This window comes from Passer montanus, unplaced genomic scaffold (genome assembly GCF_014805655.1).
Source record: "Passer montanus isolate IOZ18808 unplaced genomic scaffold, ASM1480565v1 scaffold4, whole genome shotgun sequence".
NCBI lineage: Eukaryota > Metazoa > Chordata > Aves > Passeriformes > Passeridae > Passer > Passer montanus.
This window is the reverse complement of record NW_024368818.1, coordinates 16,224,376-16,244,262: the sequence shown is the minus strand read 5'-3', so window position 1 is coordinate 16,244,262 and position 19,887 is coordinate 16,224,376. Positions and strand designations below refer to the sequence as shown.

General features: G+C 37.6%; 1 protein-coding gene across 15 annotated transcripts in view; it reads left to right on the top strand.

The window, feature by feature from the left end:
* The window catches only part of SYTL2 (synaptotagmin like 2), a 40,733-nt gene that overhangs the window by 16,973 nt on the left and 3,873 nt on the right, over nucleotides 1-19,887 (top strand). For 2 of the 15 annotated variants that reach the window (XM_039718624.1, XM_039718623.1), the window contains exons 4-16: nucleotides 2,051-2,123; nucleotides 2,671-2,770; nucleotides 3,789-4,664; nucleotides 5,285-9,334; nucleotides 11,070-11,186; nucleotides 12,129-12,182; nucleotides 13,700-13,747; nucleotides 14,820-14,914; nucleotides 16,346-16,465; nucleotides 17,453-17,622; nucleotides 18,410-18,512; nucleotides 18,931-19,101; nucleotides 19,455-19,533. In XM_039718624.1, coding sequence (XP_039574558.1) covers nucleotides 2,051-2,123; nucleotides 2,671-2,770; nucleotides 3,789-4,664; nucleotides 5,285-9,334; nucleotides 11,070-11,186; nucleotides 12,129-12,182; nucleotides 13,700-13,747; nucleotides 14,820-14,914; nucleotides 16,346-16,465; nucleotides 17,453-17,622; nucleotides 18,410-18,512; nucleotides 18,931-19,101; nucleotides 19,455-19,533 — 6,056 coding nt within the window. The remainder of the gene's footprint in view (nucleotides 1-2,050; nucleotides 2,124-2,670; nucleotides 2,771-3,788; nucleotides 4,665-5,284; nucleotides 9,335-11,069; nucleotides 11,187-12,128; nucleotides 12,183-13,699; nucleotides 13,748-14,819; nucleotides 14,915-16,345; nucleotides 16,466-17,452; nucleotides 17,623-18,409; nucleotides 18,513-18,930; nucleotides 19,102-19,454; nucleotides 19,534-19,887) is intronic. The other 13 variants (XM_039718637.1, XM_039718627.1, XM_039718634.1 and 10 more) reach the window with 12 other exon arrangements.

The following is a 19,887-nucleotide window of genomic DNA, read 5'->3' as shown; positions in this document are numbered from 1 at the left end:
TTTTTCTTTCTTAAAATGAGTGAGGGGTTGAAGTATTTGGTCCCTACACCTGAAAAACAAAAATTATGATTGTCCTGTTCAGTAGTAGATGTTGCAGAGAAGACATAAAATGCAGGAGCATATAGGTGTGGTGCTCCCAAAACCAAAACCACAAGTGCTTTATAAAAGCAAGAACACAAACTCAATTTTCTGTAGTTTCTTTAAAACGTATGTCTATTTTCATACTTAAAAAAAATATATTAGAACGAAGGTTAAAAACCATAATGTGAAAGGATATTTTGAAAAGAAACTAGAAGTTGCAACATTTAGCTCTTTGAGCAACAGAACATTTTTTTCTTGCTTGGGATCAGCAAATAGTAGAAAGAGCAATAGTAATCTGTTAGTAATCTGGTGCATACATGTTAGAGGCTGCAACAGTTACTGTCCTACAAAAATGTAAGAACAGTTAATTTTTCATCCTTGAGACAGATTCCATTATAAGATCAGCTCATACCTTAACCCTCTATCACTATGCATGGCGTGTATTTCTTAAAGGCAGTGTTGACTCAAAAGAGCAAGGAAGTGATATAGAAGTTATAGTTCAGATTGCACCTGTTTTGTTTTTTTTTGCTAGCCTTATGTTCACACTGCTCACTATGGTTATTTTATCTTCTCTATAATTATGTTTTTCCTTCTGCAAAATGTAAATGTTGTCACTGCTCAGACACACTTAGCAGTCCAGAGGCAAATAGACTTTCAAGAGTAGTTTATCAGAGTGTTTCAGGGGTTTTTTCTCCCCTAAGGTTTCAGCTTAACTGTGCACCTTGCAGAAGATGGGAAAGTTGTCCTCCCCTCAGGAGGGCAGACTGGTACCAATTACCAGACTGGAGAGACATTTGTCGATGCAAGGAGATGAATCTGGAACTTGATGAGAGGTGGATGCTGTTTCTGTCCTGAGACACCTTGTGGCTCTTCTACTTACCACCCTTAAGCCTTTGCACACATAACAGAGATCATTGAGCAAAAAATACTCAGTTTTGGAATCTTTTTGTACATCTATATTGCAAAAACCATATGGGTTGCTTTCCTTTCTAGCCTGAGATGCATTTCCTATCTGGAAATACAAACTTTTCTGCTTCATACTGTTCCCCCACTCCAAAATCATAAGTGTGTGTCTTGGTTAATGTCAGTGTTTTCCATATGAAATCAGGACACTCAATAGGTTGTTATGTGAAGACCATATTGAAATCCATGTCTAACTTCAATCTTCAAAAACTAAATATTTTTTCATATCTGAGATGTTTAGGTAAACTAAAATAGTAAAAATCTGATTGGGAAAAAACCCCTTGCATCATTCTGCAAGTAGATTAAATATTTCTAGAGATAATATAGGTGCTGTGTCTTCTAGCTATTTTAGTTTCTCCATATGTGGGCTATGTTTATTATCACAAGTAATAACTTACTTCACTTATGCAATCAATCAAAAACATTTATACATCTTAGTTGAAAGAATAGCTTATAAACTGTACCTCTGAGGGGATGTGTTGCCATCTGTGAGATGTCACATCTTTAGTGGTGATGGGGTTCCTCTGTTTTTTCTGACTTTGACACTTTGCAAAACTCTATTTTTTAGTCAGATTTTGACACTTTCTTCCAATTTGATTTCAATCCTAGAAGTACAAATGGAGGACAAGGATGGAGATGGCAACACTGATATTGTTTGGAGAGTAGCAATATTTATTGTATTTATACAGTATTTACTGTAAATATAAAATAGAGATTTATATTTATGTTTATTTTTGTAAAGCTTACTCAGACATCTAAAAACATATTTTCTGTCATACCAAGGAGAAGTTGTATTGAATTCTTTAACAAGCAAATACAATTTTATGAGGAAACAAAGCAGTAAGAGTATACCCTTTGCTATAGGAATGAGGACAGGCTGAATAGAAAAACTCAGGTGCCAAGTGTTTATGTTTGAGTATGTATAAGTGAATCTTTCTTTTGCTTTTCCAAAAGGCTTAAAGTAATGTCCTGTTTGCTGAAGTTGTTATATAATTTTCCTTTACAGTTCTAAAGAAGTAAACCCTGTGTTAAACAAGCCAGAGGGAAGACCTGTGAAGGCAGCAGTCTCATCAGTAAGGGTATGACTGGTTCTGAATATGGTGGAAGTTATTTGCTTCAGTGGTAAACATAAGTAAAGCTGTGAGGAGGAAAGATAATAATTTGTAAAAAAAATGAGGTGGTTTTTTTTGTTGTTGTTGTTGTTTTGGAGGGAGGTAATGAAGCCACTAAAGCTTCATCACTAAAGTGCTGCTAAACCTATAATGGCTGTTTTTCCTTAATGCTATCTCCAATCTGTTCAGCTACTGACAGCAATTGGCATGCTGTGTTCTAATATCACAGAATTAGAGATAAAATTATTTAACTTGCAAGAACTTGGAATTTTCAGGTGTCATTAAGTGGTGGCTTATCTCTGTTCTTGGTGAGTTCAGAAGAACAAGATGAGGTTATCAATGGCGCTTCTGATAGTTTCCTGTTCATATTGTTTAGGTTTTTTGCCATGTATCCAATTTAAGAGGTATGCCTTCAGACTCCTTACTGATGGGTTAGTGGGGAAGAGAAAATCACTGCACTTGTGTCTATTTGTGATGTAAGAATTTGCAACAGTGATGTTTGTTTCTTTTTTAGCAAAGGAGAAATCCATTTAATTCCACTGTATCAGATGATACCTTGAACAGTGTGGAATCAGAAGACAGACCAGTCATTGTACCTCAGCTATCAAAGAAGGGTAAATGTACTTGTTTAGCAGATGACTGTGAATTTCCTGTAGGTTTATATGAAAATTATTTTTACTTTCATAACTTCTTTCTGTAAGAGATCAAAACCCATTTAATCTATAACTATTGGGAGTTCTCAACTAGCTTATTTCAAACCTCATCTAAAGCAAGTGGATATACTCAGGAAATGGTTATAGACATGAGTAAATGGATTTTGCTTCCTTTTATGCATAGTTTTAGTCAGTACTAAGCACTCCATTTGGGAGGGCTGCTTGTCCTGAATTGACAAGAGGACAGTGAAATTTCCTTGAATTTGGCATAGCTGTCTTTATGATTTTCCAATCATTGCTGCTAATTAGCTTGACAGAGCAGCCTACCTCTCTTTGGTCTGTACTTTTGTCCTTTGTTTCCTTAGTCCTGTTTATTATCCTCCCTTTTGAGCTGTATTTTCTGCAAGCAAGTGGATGAGTGATTATATATCACAATACAGGCATTTGAAGTTGCAATTTAGAGTCACATGTGGCTATTGCCCTCCTGTCTCTGTTGTGAAGCATGCTAACAGAAAAAGGAAAGATTTGCATAGCAGGAATAGAAAACCCTTCATCTCCCTGCCAGGAGATCATTTCTGCATTTGCCTTGTACTATATGGCTGTGGAAATATCCAGTTTCCATTTTTGTAGGTTGCTGTTTATATTCTGACATTGAAGAGATGTATGTGTATTCAAAAGCTGCCATTCCCTGCAAACTTTGTCCCTTGCAGGAATAATGCTGGTTAAAAACTTGGTGTGCTCTATTTGGTATCATCAAATAGCTGATGTTTCTAAAATAAGAAATAACTGCAAGCTTTTAATTTTCTAAAATTTTCTATTACATAAATATGAAATCAACACCTAAGTAAAATTACTTACTGTGATTTTGCTGCAGTAGTTTTTAATAAAGTAGTGTAATCACTGCATTTTAGATCTGCACTGTAATATCTTTATACTGGCAAATGTCACAGAAACGCATGAGCTCTTCTATGTCTTACAGAAATTTGGTCACTCCCAGAAGACAGCCCACTTAAATCAAACTTACAAAATGATAAAACAGATAAACCTGAGAAGCCTTCTACAGAACTTACTGATGAATCACTGAAGGAACTAGCTAAGCGTCCTGTCCCAAAAGCTAGGAAACTAATTCACAAAGCAGCAGATTCTCAAAGAGAAGACCTTGTTCCCAAACCAACCAAGCAGGCTGAGAGGGTTAATGGCATTGGTACCCCACCCAAGGGCATTCTGAAGCGCAGCTCAAGCTCAAGTTCCACTGACTCAGAAGTTCGGGTCAGTCAGACTTTAGATGTTCAGAAAAAGAATGGTCTTGCTACTGCAACTATTTTTGAAGGAGAAGGTGAGAAGAACTCTTTTATAGAAGAAGCAGAAAACTCCACACAAAATTCACTAGAAAAACTGAAACAAGTGAGGTTTTCATCTAGCTCAGGTAAAGGAAAATCTCTGCAAAGCCCACAGCTACACCATGGTAAAGAAAAAGGAGATCATGATATCTTAAAACTTGACAAAAAAGAGAATGGTGAAAATTATGCTGTTCAATCAGATTCACTTGGGAATAAGCAAATTTCTGCTGCAAAGCCTTCGGGAACCTATTCATCAACTTTAAAAATGAAAACAGTAGATGGCTTACAAGAAGACACATCTGCATCCACCCCTCATGACAGTATCAGATCAGACTTCCTGGTTAGTGAAAGCTTCCAGACAGATACAGTTACTCCCAAGAAACTTGAAACTCCACAGAAGACCTCCAGCAATATCCTGTCAAACCACAATAATGAACGGAGTGTTGATGAGACACATGAAAAAAAATCCAACCAGATCTTGAGCCATGAATCAGAGTCACACAAAAACTTTACTGGTAAGAGTCTAATAGAAGTGAAGAATGGAATGAAATAGAATATAACACATATTCATTAATGTGGATCACTTGTAGCTAACAATTAACAGCTGGGAAACAGAAGTAGTAGGAATGTGCTGCTGCACGAATGTCCTACTGCAGAATTAAATAATTAATTTTTTTTTTACACTTTTATGATCTCCTATTGGTAATCTTATCAGAACCAGCATAGGCACCTGTTATGGATGATATTTTAGTGTAGTCCTGTCAGTTGTCCTTGGGAATAATTCGGATGTGACTTAGGGATTTGTATATGCATATAACTAAACACAAATATGCTGTGTTGTCACCTCTGTGTGAGTGTCACACCCAGCCTCCCTTCAATGAAGGCATTTCCTTCAAGAATGGGTTTAACTCATCTTCTTGGCTTGTACCCTCAAAAGCAATGATTCCAGTAGGATGTCTCAGAGCAGGAATTTCCTTCATTCCATTGCCCATAGTATGCTTCTTTCTGAAATCACAAGGACAGAGAACTCTTTTCTCCACTAACAGTTAAAAAAAATTGAGAATTTTCTAGGTAGACCAAACATTTTTAGTCATGTATCTGATTCATAACTCTGATAAGTTTGTTTACATTATAGATGGACATCAACTTTCTGCTGAAACAGAAGCACATGAGGTGTCCAATACCAATTCTACAAGTCTTCAACAAGGTAAGCCTGATCTTGTTGAGGAGAGAGATGCTAAAACCATTTTCAAGCCTGGCAAGCATGCTGATGAACTCCTGAAAGTGGACGATGAATCTGTGTCAAAAGTTTTAGACTGGTTTAAAAGAAGTTCTAGTAATGAAGATGAGGAAGATGTATCAACAAAGTCCCAAGGCAGGGTGCCCAGAGAGGAAGTGGATGTGTCAATCAGAACAGCAGTTCTTCCTACAAAGCACAGTGGGCCTGGCATGCATGGAAAAACAGAAGATACAGAAGAGACACCATTTGGAGAGATTAAACAACAGAGCAGAATTCCATCTACATCCTTTACTTCAGAAAACACACAGCTGATAAAGGAGAGGGTGAAGCCTAAGATAGGGGAAGCAAATGAGAAGCAAAATGATAAATTGCTGACTGAATTTGATTGTGCGAGAGTTGAAGAAAAAGAACATGGTCGAGAAATCAAACAACAAAATAAAAAATCAAGTCTCTTGGACCATCAAGGGCACAAGTTACCAGCTCAGAAATTTGAATCAGAGAAGGCAATACAAGAAAAAAGAAGAATAAGGGAGATCAGAGCATTCTGGGAAAGGAATAAAACTATCCCCAGTCATGGAGAGAAAGAAGTTAGTATCAATGCTGATGTGTCAGGTGGCCATGCATTAACAGGTCTCAGTGAAAGTGATCAGCTAAAGAGATCTGCAGTGTATCTACCCAAGGCATTGCATAATCCGAGCAAGAATACATTGAGAAGTCTTGAAGTAAGTTGTGCAAGCCAGGTTTCAAGAAACAAAAGTTACCATTCTTTTGAATCAGGACCAAGCCATGCATTTAGAAAGCCAGAAGGGGCACTTCAATCTGGTGAACTCCCAAAAGCCAGTAATTTGCATCCAAGAGTTGGTGTCACTTCAGCTTCCTCAAAAAGCAAAGATGAAGATGAGAAAGCAACTCTTAAAGGGAAAGTTGCTGCTTCTTCCCAACAGAAGCCCAGCTTCCAGGTTTTGTCTTTAAAAGAAAAGATGAATGAAAAGTCCAAGAATCAAATTTTAGATCCTTCACACTTCCAGAGTCTGAGAAACTTCTGGGATACTGGAGTTAAATTCCAAAGTAGCATTGACAGTGAAGATGATTCTTTGCCAAATAATACTAGATCAATAACCTATGAAAGAAAATCAAAGGAAGATAAAAAAGGCAAAGATAATGTGAGCAAGCAAGGGTTGAGTCAACAACAACCCCAAACATCTGAGAGAGAAAAACCACAGAAACTAGATTCTGAGATATGCAAAAAGTCTTTAGGATCTCCTATCCTAAAAGGTCTGAATATGACACACACAAAAAATACAGACTCTCTCCAGCTGGACAGACAACCAGTTATCTCAAAATCCCAGGAAAAGATGGATCTTCCAGAGCAAGAAGTTAGAGAATGTACAGAAAAAGGCATTGTTTCTTCAAAAGATCATCATGTATCCTTGCAGCTCCAGTCACCTGGTGATAAAGGTGCTTTAAAAGAGACAGTAGTAGGTGATAAAGTATATTTACCTATAGAAAAAGGGGAAAACAAGACTACTCCTTTGGATAAAGAGGAAGTTGCAGAGACTGTGGATAAAGTTGTTCTACCTTCAGGTGAGCTTGATATATTTAAGTCATGTCTAAAGAAGGTAGAAAAGGAAGCCTCTGAGATGTCATGTAGCTTAAACCTAAAAGAAAACATTTTAAAAGGGACACATTTTCAGTCAAATCAGTGCAAGGTCTTTGAGAGAACAGGGGACGACTGTCATAATACTTCTCCTGATGATCAAGGACAAGAAATAGGCAAAAGTACAGGACAAGTGAATGTGTCATCAACAAATAAGCAAGAGAATAGAAAAAGTCTCAGAAAACTGTTTAGGGAATTTGAACCTTTGTATCTACAATATCAGGCATTAGACAAGGATGATACTCTTGAGGGCTCTCAGAGGCCTCAAGATGGTTTGGAGAACCTTCTCACGCAGACTCATGTATCTCAACCTTCTGAATACAGAAGGGTGGGAAAGAAAACATGCAATGACTCAAATAGTATATCACAAACTAACTTCAGTGTAGAATCAGCACACCAAGAAGCTACTGGTCAGCCTGAAGAGGTCCAGGAGCTCATAGAGAAGTCTGTAGCTGGATCCAAGGTCAATAGCTTGAGTTCTGCTCTAGAGAAGCTGCTGAAGGAGGCTTCTGAAGCACCACCTCCTAAATCCAAACATGCTGACAGCACAGCATGGCGGACTGCTGAGGAGCAAGTTAAAAGGACAAGGTATGAACATGGTGGAGAAGTGCCGCAGGAAATCAGTGAGACTGTAGAAAGGTCTGTTGCCCCATCCAAGGCCAGTGACTTGAGTTCTGCTTTAGAGAGGCTGCTGAAGGAGGCCTTTGAAGCACCCCCTCCTAAACCCAAACATACTGACAACACAGCACAGAGAACTGCTGAGGTGCAAGATAAAGGCATGACTTATGAGCGTGGTGGAGAAGTGCCGCAGGAAATCAGTGAGACTGTAGAAAGGTCTGTTGCCCCATCCAAGGCCAGTGACTTGAGTTCTGCTTTAGAGAGGCTGCTGAAGGAGGCCTTTGAAGCACCCCCTCCTAAACCCAAACATACTGACAACACAGCACAGAGAACTGCTGAGGTGCAAGATAAAGGCATGACTTATGAGCGTGGTGGAGAAGTGCCGCAGGAAATCAGTGAGACTGTAGAAAGGTCTGTTGCCCCATCCAAGGCCAGTGACTTGAGTTCTGCTTTAGAGAGGCTGCTGAAGGAGGCCTTTGAAGCACCACCTCCTAAACCCAAACGTGCTGACAGCACAGCACAGAGAACTGCTGAGGTGCAATGTAAAAGCACAACTTACAAGTGTGGTGGGGAGCTGCCTGAGGAAATCCCTGAGATAATAGAAAAGTCTGTTGCCCCATCTTCGGACAGTAGCTTGAGTTCTGCTCTAGAGAAGCTGCTAAAGGAGGCCTCTGAAACACCCCCTCCTAAGCCCAAACGTGCTGACAGCACAGTACAGGGGACTGCTGAGGTAAAAGCTATGAGCACAGCCTATGAGCATAATGGAGAGCTGGTGCAGGGAGTTGGTGAGACCACAGAGGGATCTGCACTGTCCAACACTGAATATAGAGGGTCTGATGTTAATTTTCAGAATCCACCCAAAGAGGTCTCTGAAACACCAGCTTCTGTGCTGGAAAATATGGATAAGAAAATCCATGATAAAATACAGACTAGTGTAAGTATATATGTTCCACATCAACGAGACAGAGATCACCCTCAAGAAATACAAGAAACAATAGAGAAAACTTCTGTTTCAAATATCGCACAATTTGGTGAATTCAGTCGCTCTTTAGAAAAACTACTTCAAGAAGCATCTGCAGTTTCATGTCCAATCTCCAATGATTTATATCAGCAAGAAGAGTTTGAGGCTCATACATTACCCTCAGAAAAAGAAAAAGAGACTCTATTCATGACAAGGTCACAGCCATACAATGCCCTAAGTAGCTATGATACACAAATGAAGATAGTTCTTAAAGAGGGATCTCCAGAAAAATATGTCAAAGCCTCAGTTAAGGATCTTGCAGTAAGTGAAATTGAAGCTTCTGGTCTTAAAAGAAAGGGAGCCATTAATAAAATAGGAGAGACAAACATGGTTCCAGTTGATCTTCATCCCTTGGAAGACAAGATGAATATGGTTGCAGTAAAACCATTTGAGATAAATGCTAAAGGGATGAATGAAAGAACATTCTTGGAGGCTTCTGAACAGAATACAGAATTTCAAGCACTCGTGAATTTCAGAAGAACAAGTACACCACTTAAAGATGAAAGCAGCTCTCCCCAGCCAGAAGCTCAGTTCTGCCTAATGTCTCACCATTATGATAACAATGAGGAGGAAGGCAACAATTTAAATTTGGGATCCAAGTTTTCAGATGAAAACTCTGATTGCCGCTCTGGAACAGGAAGTTCAACTCGTGAGCTATCTGATTTCTAAAATTCATGGTGCTGAGTTAAACATGGCTACAATAATTTTTTTTTGTATCCAGCTTGAAATATATTAATGGAAAGTATATGTGATACTTTCTTAACTGAGAAATTTGGATATTTTCTTGGGAGGGGTGGGAAGAACTAATTAAGCTGTTTGATTGGAAAGTGTTCAACAGACACTACATTTGGGTAAGCCTTTTTTGGTAAGGATAGTTTAGCAGCATTAATCCATTTAGTCTTTGTGATTTACACTTTTCTTATCCCATGTGACATTGCCTTGAAATTAATACATTTGTAACACAACATCTAGTAATCCCTTCAAATATTCTGGATTAAAAGAAGAAAAAATATCAGTGACTCACTGGTTTCATTCTTTAGTTTGACTGGCTAGTCTCTGAAGATAAATGCTTATCAGTGGAATATCTGGATATATGGATAACAACAATATTCTGCTATTTCATTTAGCATTGCTGCCTGTTGCACTGAAAAATGGCCATATAAATGAAAATGGTCGCTGGTTTCATTCTTTAGTTTGACTGGCTAGTCTCTGAAGATAAATGCTTATCAGTGGAATATCTGGATATATGGATAACAACAATATTCTGCTATTTCATTTAGCATTGCTGTCTGTTACACTGAAAAATGGCCATATAAATGAAGTGTCCATTTACTAGGATTCACATTATTTAGTTGAATGGCAGTTCTAGTCAATGTATAGTGTATGATAGTCATCAAAGACCTTAAGGTAGAGGAGATAATTTAACCTTTTTAGTCTCATACTGAGAAACTGGGAATATTTGCTTCTCCTGGAGAATCTGAGAAATAGATGAAATTCCCAGGGCCTGCCAACTTACATCCAAACCTATTTGGAAAGTGGTTTACCAAAGAGAGTCAGTGAAAAATCAAGATAAGTGAGGAAAAATCAAATGTAATTTGGTTTCACCCATAATTACAGGCAGCACAACTGTGATCAGTTGGTGGCGGGGGAGGAAAGTGAGATAGGGCAGAAGGAAAGTCTGAAAGACTTCTGAAGGAGCTGTCTTGATTCTGCTTTTGGAGACAATTTCATAACTTCAGGGGTCCAAATACATCCACACACCTCATTTTTTGTGGGGTTTCTTTGTTTGTTTATTGGGGTTATTTTTTTGGGGGGTGTGTGGGGAATTGGTGTTCGGGTTTTTTTTGTGGTTTTGGTCAGTTGGTTTTGTTTGGTTTTGTTTTTGTTGGGGTTTTTTGGTTACTCAAACATTGAAACAAAATTACATTCATTGTGGAAAGACTAGAACAGAAAAATTTGCACCAAAGGAAAAAAGGAAAATTTTCTGTTGTGCTGATTCCTGAGAAGACAGTTACAAAATGGCTGCAATCTGAGTTTATCCTATATTAATCTTAACCAATTGAGTGCAATAATTGCCCCAAATGCTGTTATTAGTCAGTAAAGATAGGCCTATACCTACACAGGGCAAATCACTTGTATGTCAAATCACTTGTCAGACTTGTCTGTCTCCCCTGATGACTGGGGGTGTTTAGAGAGAACAAATGGACACTTAAATTTTGATGTCTATTTTATTTTGGGTTTATCTTCTATTTTCATTGAATGTTCACTGTCTTTGCTAACTGTGAAAATAGAGTCTAATGAGAAACCTGTGGCTGGTTCTTCATTGACTTGCTTAAAGTGGCCTGCCTGTGTGTGCAGTGTTCATGTGTTTTGTCTCGTAACAGGTTCTGAAGAAGAATTAAACCCTGTTTTGATGGCTTTGAAAAGGAGTGCAGATAGGAAAAAGCCTTCCAAAAGTCTAGAGGACATTCCATCAGCCACCTCAAGTGAGCACAAAGCTTGTGTGTATCTCCCATGACCCCCAGTTTGGTTTAAATGTGTTCCTGCTGTTCTTCCATACAGCCCTGTCAAGTTGTGGCTTTGTTTTTGTTTCTCAATAAGCTGTATGGAGGTTATACTTTGGAGGTTATTCTTTTCTCATATGGTTTAATTTTCAGTTCTTGGTGTTAATTTTGGAACAAGGCTGGTCTGTGAAGCAGACATCTTCCAGGAGTGCACTGTGTTGAGCAGTGATTAACTCTTTCCTGGATAGTTTTTCAATTGTGAAAGTATTGGCAATTACCAAACCAGTAATGAGCAGCTACTGTCATTGCCTCCTGGTTGCTGGCTAGGGTCAAATAAGTAGACAGTGAAAGCATGAAAAACTCAGTTTAGTAATGGTTCACCTGTGCATTCTAGCAGTAAATATATCAACCTCACTTTAAGACAATACAGTGAGATAATATTATACTTAAAATGAATTCCCAGCTTCCCTCAGTATCGACTTTGGATTCCATGTTTTTTTAAAAATTATTATTCCTGTCTCACTTCACCCTGCCCCTGAGTGCTTTCATGCTTATCTCATGTCTAATGGGGAAGACACAGACTGAACTTACATTTGTGAAATGAAGCATGGAAATGTAGAACTTTTAAAGATATTAGCAAGTTGTTCTTCTAATACTACTTATGCTACTGCTTGCTACTAACCAGTTTCTAGGTTTTAGGTGTGCACTAACATTGTTGCAACAATATGCTGATAGAAACTATGTCACCATGAGACCCCTGCTTGGATGTAGGCTTTGAGGTAGAATGTCAAGTAAAAGTCTCTTGAATTTAACCCTTCCCACGGCTCTGCTGGTTTGTCTGTGGTTTTGGTCCTCATTACTCTTAATTTTGTGATTATCACTGCCATCCATTTTATACTGAATAACAAAGTTTCTAACTGTGTTATTTTTCCTGAACAGATAAAGAAAAAATAAATAAACCAAAGGAAGAGTTAGTTCTTAGTGCTGAAGATGGTAAATATCATTTGTTTCTGCATGGAAGTTTGTTGCTTTTTCAATGGTCTCTGTTTGCTAGTGAAGTTTTTGTTTGTCTTTTTTAACCAAGAATTATATTGTGGTTTTAGATTTGGTTAACCTCAGCATGGCTGGAAAGCTTTTGTAGAATTCTGTGGTGGTGTTTATTCTTAAGGAATCTATTTGTGTCCTCCTGTATCTGTAGAAACTGTGCCACTTATCAGTGTATTCTTTTGGCCTTCAGTCATTCAGCCTATGAGCTACTGAAATCCTAGGGAGCTTTGAACACAAGCTCAGTTGAAAGAAATTTGCCTCAGTAAATATTCAATTTGTCTGTTTATCCATTGCATTGTAAGATCCAAGATGACTTTTGCTAGTGCAAGACACCTTTCAGAATACCTCAACTGGAAAGGAACCTCTCTAAATATCCCTGCCTTAGTCCTATAAAGTAGCATTATTGTAAGCAATAGATGAACTTCTAGATCAGCCACTGCTGATATCATCAGTGCATTATAGATGCCTTACAGATAATTTTTTCTGTATACCTTTAGAAATTCCAAATCTAAGAAAAATAAAAAGCAAACCTGCTCCAGGAACGTGTCAAAATAAACAGAATTGAAAACTATCAAATAATATTGAATATAGTGGAATATAGCACACAATGCTTTATTTACTGGATTGGAGCACTACAGTTTTAAAAGAACAGTTGTGTGCAGTTGTATTTTTTATTTCATGGTTTAGATGTTTAAAGCATTGTGCATGCCAGTGGCCCATAGTAGCAATAGGATAATCATATCGTATTAGAATACCTACAATACCCAGTAAAGTAACAAGACTTAAGCACCATCCTGCACTCTGCTTTCAAGTGGAGACCCCTACTGAAAGCCTGTTTTGGCATTCAGTGTGAATGTTTACAGACTAATCTGAAAAGAGCAGGGGGAATTTGAGTTTAATTTATTAAGATTGAAGTTATGAAAAAATGACAGAGAGACAAATTGATGGCTGTACAGGCAGAATAAGGCAAGTTCTCTTGAAAAGACTGGTCTTTTGGAACAGCAAAAAGACTGATTTTTTTAGCTTGTACACTTATATTACACTCATATTTTCTCATGATCCAGCTCCTCAAAGGAGAACAGCAATGCAAAATGCAGAAACAGAATCATAGAATTGTTTAAGTTGGAGAAAACCTTTAGGATCATCAAATGCAACCTTTAAACCAGCATGGGCAAATTCACCACTGAGCCATGTCCCTAGGTCTGAATTTATGTTTGCATAAACAGAAAGGCTCCATAATGCACCAAAATCAAAAAGACCTAATGCCCATACAGGCCTAATACCTAAACCACTACTAACTATTGGAAAGAAAAAACCCCACAATGTTCATGTGGTCTGGGGAAGTAAAAAAAAACCCAAACCACCAAAAAAACCAGAAAAATCCCACACATAAAGTATATTGATGCTATTTATAACCTTGGAAAACTGTGCTGCTGAATGACTGTTAATACTGCACTGAGCAGGTCTGAAACCTGATCAGCATCAAGAGAGGACTGAAAATGCATCAGAAAGTGAGTAATAGGATTCTTCCAGCAGATACTGGAGAGGCTTTTCGTCTGACAGCTGAACTAATACATTAACAGTACTTTTTCATTTAACAAGTTACACATCTGGTCTAGATACTTGCTCTACTTACTGCATCTAATTGCATACTAACAATAACTGATCTCTTAAGCATTGGTTGAGTTTTGACATCAAAAGCTTTGCACAAGTTTCACTCACCTTGCAAACAATCCCAGTGTGTGCAGTGTTTCATTTTATGCAATAAATATGTGCTCCTGTAGGTGGCTGTTTTTTGCCATATCATTTTCTGTCACATCATATTGATGCATCTCTCAATGTCATACAATTAATATTTCTGTACTATTAAATGTAAGTGGGGCTAGAGCATGAAAAATTCTGAGGATCATGAGCTTACTGTAAACTGGATTTTTGCAAGCCTAGCTTGTGCAATTAGTTTTTGTACAGTGAAAGAGCACAGAAGTGAGATGCAGTAGAGGTATGCAAGTATGGAAGAGAGAGAGTGCAAAAAAGTGCATCATTAATAAGATATACATCTTATAATTGAGTAACAATACTGCAACTTCCTTGGCCAGATCTAGAATTTGCTTGATTTACAGAAATGTGCCTATTGCAGTTAAATAGACTGAGTAAATAGAACAAAGTTTGGCTTCTTACTAAGAATACGATGATAATTCTAATGTTAGTGATGATATTGTTAGTGCACAAGTGTGCTTATTCTTGTTCCAGGAGGAAAATCTAGAAGGTAATCTGCAATGTTTTCTTCATTGCTTTTGATCAGAATTTGCTTATAGCACCCAACCTACCTCATATCAAGGAACATTTCTTGTCCTTGTCAAGCTTGTTGGTCACTGTTACAGACAATGCCAAAGTAGATTATTCTTCCTAATTATAGCTTCTCTGAGTCCTGTGGGGGGAAAAAAGCCCCTTGCATCCAAGGTGGATGTGCATGTGCATGGATTTCATCCAAAGTGGTTTGCCTCTAACTGTGTCCTGTTATGGAATCTCACTGTTCTGATGTACAAACATGTTTTTGAAGCCTTTTGAATTACTGCTTTTCAGTTTCCACAGTGACTTCACAGCCTGATAAACCATTTTCCAACCCTGAAAAACTCAAGGGACTGAGCAAGTCGGTACCATCATTCTTACAGGAAGAGGTAAGCTCCATCTCTGAAATGTTATCGTTTCAGATAACTACCTGACCATTAACTCTGTGCAAGTAAAATTTCAGAACTGCTAACAACATGCCATGCTTGATTATTGTTGTTATCATCATTATGGTGTGAACCTCAGAATAAGCTCTGAGGCCATATTCTAATCTCCTAAAATGACATTGAAGTTTGAAAAGTGATAAGCAGTTTGAACTGTCAGGCCTATGACATCTATGATTCTCTATCAGAAGAATCACAGAATGGTTTGGTTTGGAAAGGACCTTAAAAGACTGTCCAGTTCCAACCCCCCTGCCATGGGCAGGGACACATTTCACTAGACCAGGATGCTCAGGGCTCCATCCAGCCTGGCCTTGAACACTTCCAGGGGTGGGGACAGCCACAGCTTCTCTGGGGAACCAGTGCCAGTGCCTCACCACCCTTGCAATGAAAAACTTCTTCCTAGTATCTTATCTAAACCTATCATCAGTATCTTATCTAAACCATCTGAACAGAGAAAAAATCCTGGCCTGCTTTTACTTAATAGACATAACCAGATTTTATAAGCAAATTGAAAAGTTCTTTATATGCTAAATGTTTATATAATTTATATAAATAACTATTTTCTTAATATGTGTGGAAACTGTTGTTTACTAATCTTGTATCTGTTATGAGAAGATCTATGACATCAGTTCAAAACTTTTGAAGGAGCTGGGAGACCTTGTAAATTGTTCCTGGGTGGAATACAACAGGAAGATTAAGTTATCTGTAACAGCTTGCATAGGAAGGCACATGTGGGAAGGGAAATCAATTCTTTACTGCAGAAGTAGCACTGAGAAACAATGGGGTTGTGAGTACATAACCTGATAATGACCACGGAAACAAAAGCTGCAATTCCCTCATGGAAAAGCAAAGCCCTGCTTCCCTCTTGCCAGAAAGGCTTTGCAAAAACCACTTACTGTATCCAGGGCTGTTCTCTGAATGTTACCTTCTGGCCAGCTGCCCTTAAGAGAGAGGCACAGAGCTGACAGCATTTACTATATAACAGAAAGGACTGCTAAAAGAACTGAGCATTAACAATTGCATAGGTTATGCATTAGACAGTGACACAGAGAAGTTGAGTTAAATTGTTCCAATAAACTTAATTTTGTAATTTTTCTTTGCTACTTCAGATTTAAAACATAGAAACAACTCCCCAAATCTAGTTGCTTTGCTGCTTAAAAAAAATATCAGTGTAGGGTGTTCATCAGAAAAACTCCCTTTCAATTTTAAATGCATGACCTAATTCTAGAAATATTATTCATGTTGCACTACAAGGGAATTTAAATTCAGACGTCCACTGAGTCTCAACCTGCATTAAAATTCTGTTTGTTTGTTTTATAATTTTCCATGTGACTATAAAGAACATACAGAGACTTTCTTTCTGTGATGTTTTTGTAGAGTGATGACAGAGAGACAGATACAACATCAGAAAGCAGTTATTCCTTTGGCAGAATCAAGAAGAGTCCCAGCTCTCTAACCAATCTTAGCAGCTCTTCTGGCATGGCCTCCTTATCCTCTGTATGTAAACCAAAGCATTATTTTAAAGGCACTTTGCTTTTGCTAATTTCTGCCATATTGTTTTGGCTCTTTCCTCATTCATTGTATCTTTCTTCCTTTGCCATCTCTGTCTCCTTTCCATTTCTGTTATATGAACATAACATGGTTCCTTGCATGGAATTGCCTGAAGCAAGTAAAGTAAAATTAAATCGATTTCAATTTTTTTCCCTAGTAATATATAGGAGCTTGTTCAGGGCTCTGAACAAAGATATGGATTTTACCCTCAGAGCTTACATTTGTAGCTGAAAATGAGGAACAATTCACAAAGAACAAACATTTAGAAAGGGAGAAAGGGGAGAGAGATGAGTCAAAGCGGGAGATATTATTAATATATCAGGTGTGTAGTTGAGTCAACTAGCTAACCAAAAGTCGTTGGTTTATGTGGACTTTGAGTAAGAAAAACAGAATTTTGGGGAAGGATGTTGAGATAAAAATTATAGATATATATATATACAGACACATCTTTCTTCTTCTCTGTATTTAGTATTTAATTTTCAGTGTTTTATTCAGCCATATAGACTTTATCTCTTAATCTTTTTGTTAGTATTTTAGAGAAGGTCTGTTGTCCTAAACTCTTAGTCTCTGCTTGCTGCAAGGAAGATGAGCTGAGGAGATGTAGAAATAATATTTCAAGGATCTGTGCACAGCCAAGCTTCATATCTACAGCATCCTTTAATTTAATTTATTCTATCTCAAGCAGTAAACCCATTCAAACTTTTTTGTTGTAAGAATCCTGAACAAACACCTTTGATTTCGAAATATCTTTCTTTCATTAATCTGCTTGCTGAGAAGCTTGTATAATGGTGTCCATTACATTTTATTGTTACATCTAAAGAGATGCAGTTGATTTCTTTACTGTCTGAATCCTGAGCACAACTTCTACCCTGATCCTGAAGTACCTGGTGAAATGCAATGTCTGGAAAATATTTCTCCTCTTGTACACTGCAGGTGAGTGGCAGCCTAATGAGCATCTACAGTGCAGACTTTGGCAATGTGGATGTGAAGGGGAACATTCAGTTTGCCATTGATTATGTGGAGCAGCTGAACGAGCTCCACATCTTTATTTGCCAGTGTAAAGACCTGGCAGTGGCAGATGTTAAGCGACAGCGCTCAGACCCGTAAGTACAAAGAATGCGTTTATTTTCTAATGGAAGTTTTTCTTTTAATGTGGAAATGAAAACTTCTGGGGTTTTCCAGTCTCTCTAACCTTCTGGAGTAAAGCTCCCAAACAGATGAAGAGGCTATAATGTGCTTTATGAGGTTTTTTTTTTACTCTGAGTATAGAACTACCCTTATAAATTGGTGTGTGTATATGTATTAACACAGGAAATTAAAATTTTTAAGAATATTAAATTATCTTTTGAAATTCCACTTTTAAGACTCTAACCTTCTGGAGTAAAGCTCCCAAACAGATGAAGAGGCTATAATGTGCTTTATGAGGTTTTTTTTTTTTACTCTGCATAGAGAACTGCCCTTATAAATTGGTGTGTGTATATGTATTAACACAGGAAATTAAAAATTTTAAGAACATTAAATTATCTTTTGAAATTCCACTTTTCAGCTGGTAAACACCACTTTGATATGTTTTCAGTAGGATTAGAACCTATAAATATGACACTTGGGCCTGCTACAGGTATATATTCTATATTTTCATGTGCTGAGGAGACATTTCAACAGATTTTTCCCTGGAGAAGGATATTATAAGAAAGTGATGATTTTACACATCACCACTGCTGTTGTAATTCTTAAATATGCAAACTGAATAACATAATGCCTACTCAAGTGGATTTCTTTTACTTTGTGAGCAAATACTTGTGTATTTGGAAGATGAAGTTGGAGAGGGTCTGGATTTTTTAGGTTTTTGGGAATTTTTTCACTCTTCTAACAACCCTGTCTAAATTTTAGGTATGTAAAGACCTACCTGCTTCCAGAGAAATACAGACTGGGCAAACGGAAGACATCTATCAAAAAGAAAACTTTTAACCCAGTCTATAATGAAATACTGCGGGTATTTATCAAATTATTACTGGATATAATATAGTGTATGTGTGATGTGTGAGGAACCTCAGACTTTGGGCACTTTGTACTCAAAAGGAACATTACCATGAGAGGGATTGCTCTGCAGAGCTGGCTGTGTGCTTTCATTAATAGGCTAACTCTGCAGTGGTCTCTGGATCCAGCATTAAGAACACCGGTGGTTTTATACTTCTTGTAAACAAACACAAGCCATGTATGAGCTTAAGCTGTTAGAAATAAAAAGGAAATAGTTGGGTTTTATTGTGATTTGTTTGCTTTCTGAAATGCAGAAGAGGGCAATTATGGACAAGTAAACCAAGACACTTTTTTCTAACCGTGTTGCTTTCTGACATAGCATTGGTAAAAATTCAGCTTGTTTTAATTTTTGTTTTCTTACTTCTTCCTGGCAGTATAAAATTGAGAAGGAGCTCCTAAAGAATCAAAGCCTCAATATCTCTGTCTGGCACAATGATACCTTTGGCAGGAATAGCTTCCTTGGTGAAGTGGAGTTGGATTTAGGAGCTTGGGACTGGAATGATCCATCCAATAAGCAGATCAACTGGTTTCCTCTCAAGCCAAGGGTAGGTTGGCTGTATTGTATTTTCTGCTGTGTAAGTACAAAGCCAAATCATTATTTAGGCCTGTTCCTGTGTGTTCTGTGGGTTTTGTGCTGATTATAATAATAAATACTTATACACTGCTAAACAGAAATACAGTTCTGAGATGTCTTGTGGTCTAACTAGCTGTTACAGTAGGAGAAACTTTCTCACAGTCTAAGGAATAGGAATTTCAAAATATTTCTCATTGTTATATTGATGCAACGGAAATCTGAAGGCACTTGTTAACCAAATATGGAGTAAACCTGCTGAGGATGTGGAGCAAGTGCAGCACCATTTTAATTTCAGATGTTTGGTTTCATTTTTTTTTATTTCAGACTTCAGCAATAACACTTAATCTAGAAAACAGAGGGGAGATGAAACTAGCCCTCCAGTACATCCCACATCCAGTTGGAGGTAAGCATTGCTGCTTTGCTTGGGCTTGTCAAGCCTTTGGTGATTTTGTCCTTTTTTTTTTATTTAAAAAAAAAAGAAGTTCTCCCTTAATGTTTGTCATTCACTTCAGACAGCTTCTGTCTGTTTTCTTCCTAGAGGAGTAAGTCACTCTGATTTTGAATACAGTTTAGAACCCCAAAGACCATTTTGAGATCTTTTGTTGTTTTTAATGCTACTGATGAAGAAATTACCTCATTGTCACAATCTAAGATTTGTAATGCAATATGTACATGTAACAAAATTGTTTTCTCAATAATTTTAGAGATTATGAATCATCGGGCAGATGCTGTGATGTGCTAAGCAATGACAACACAC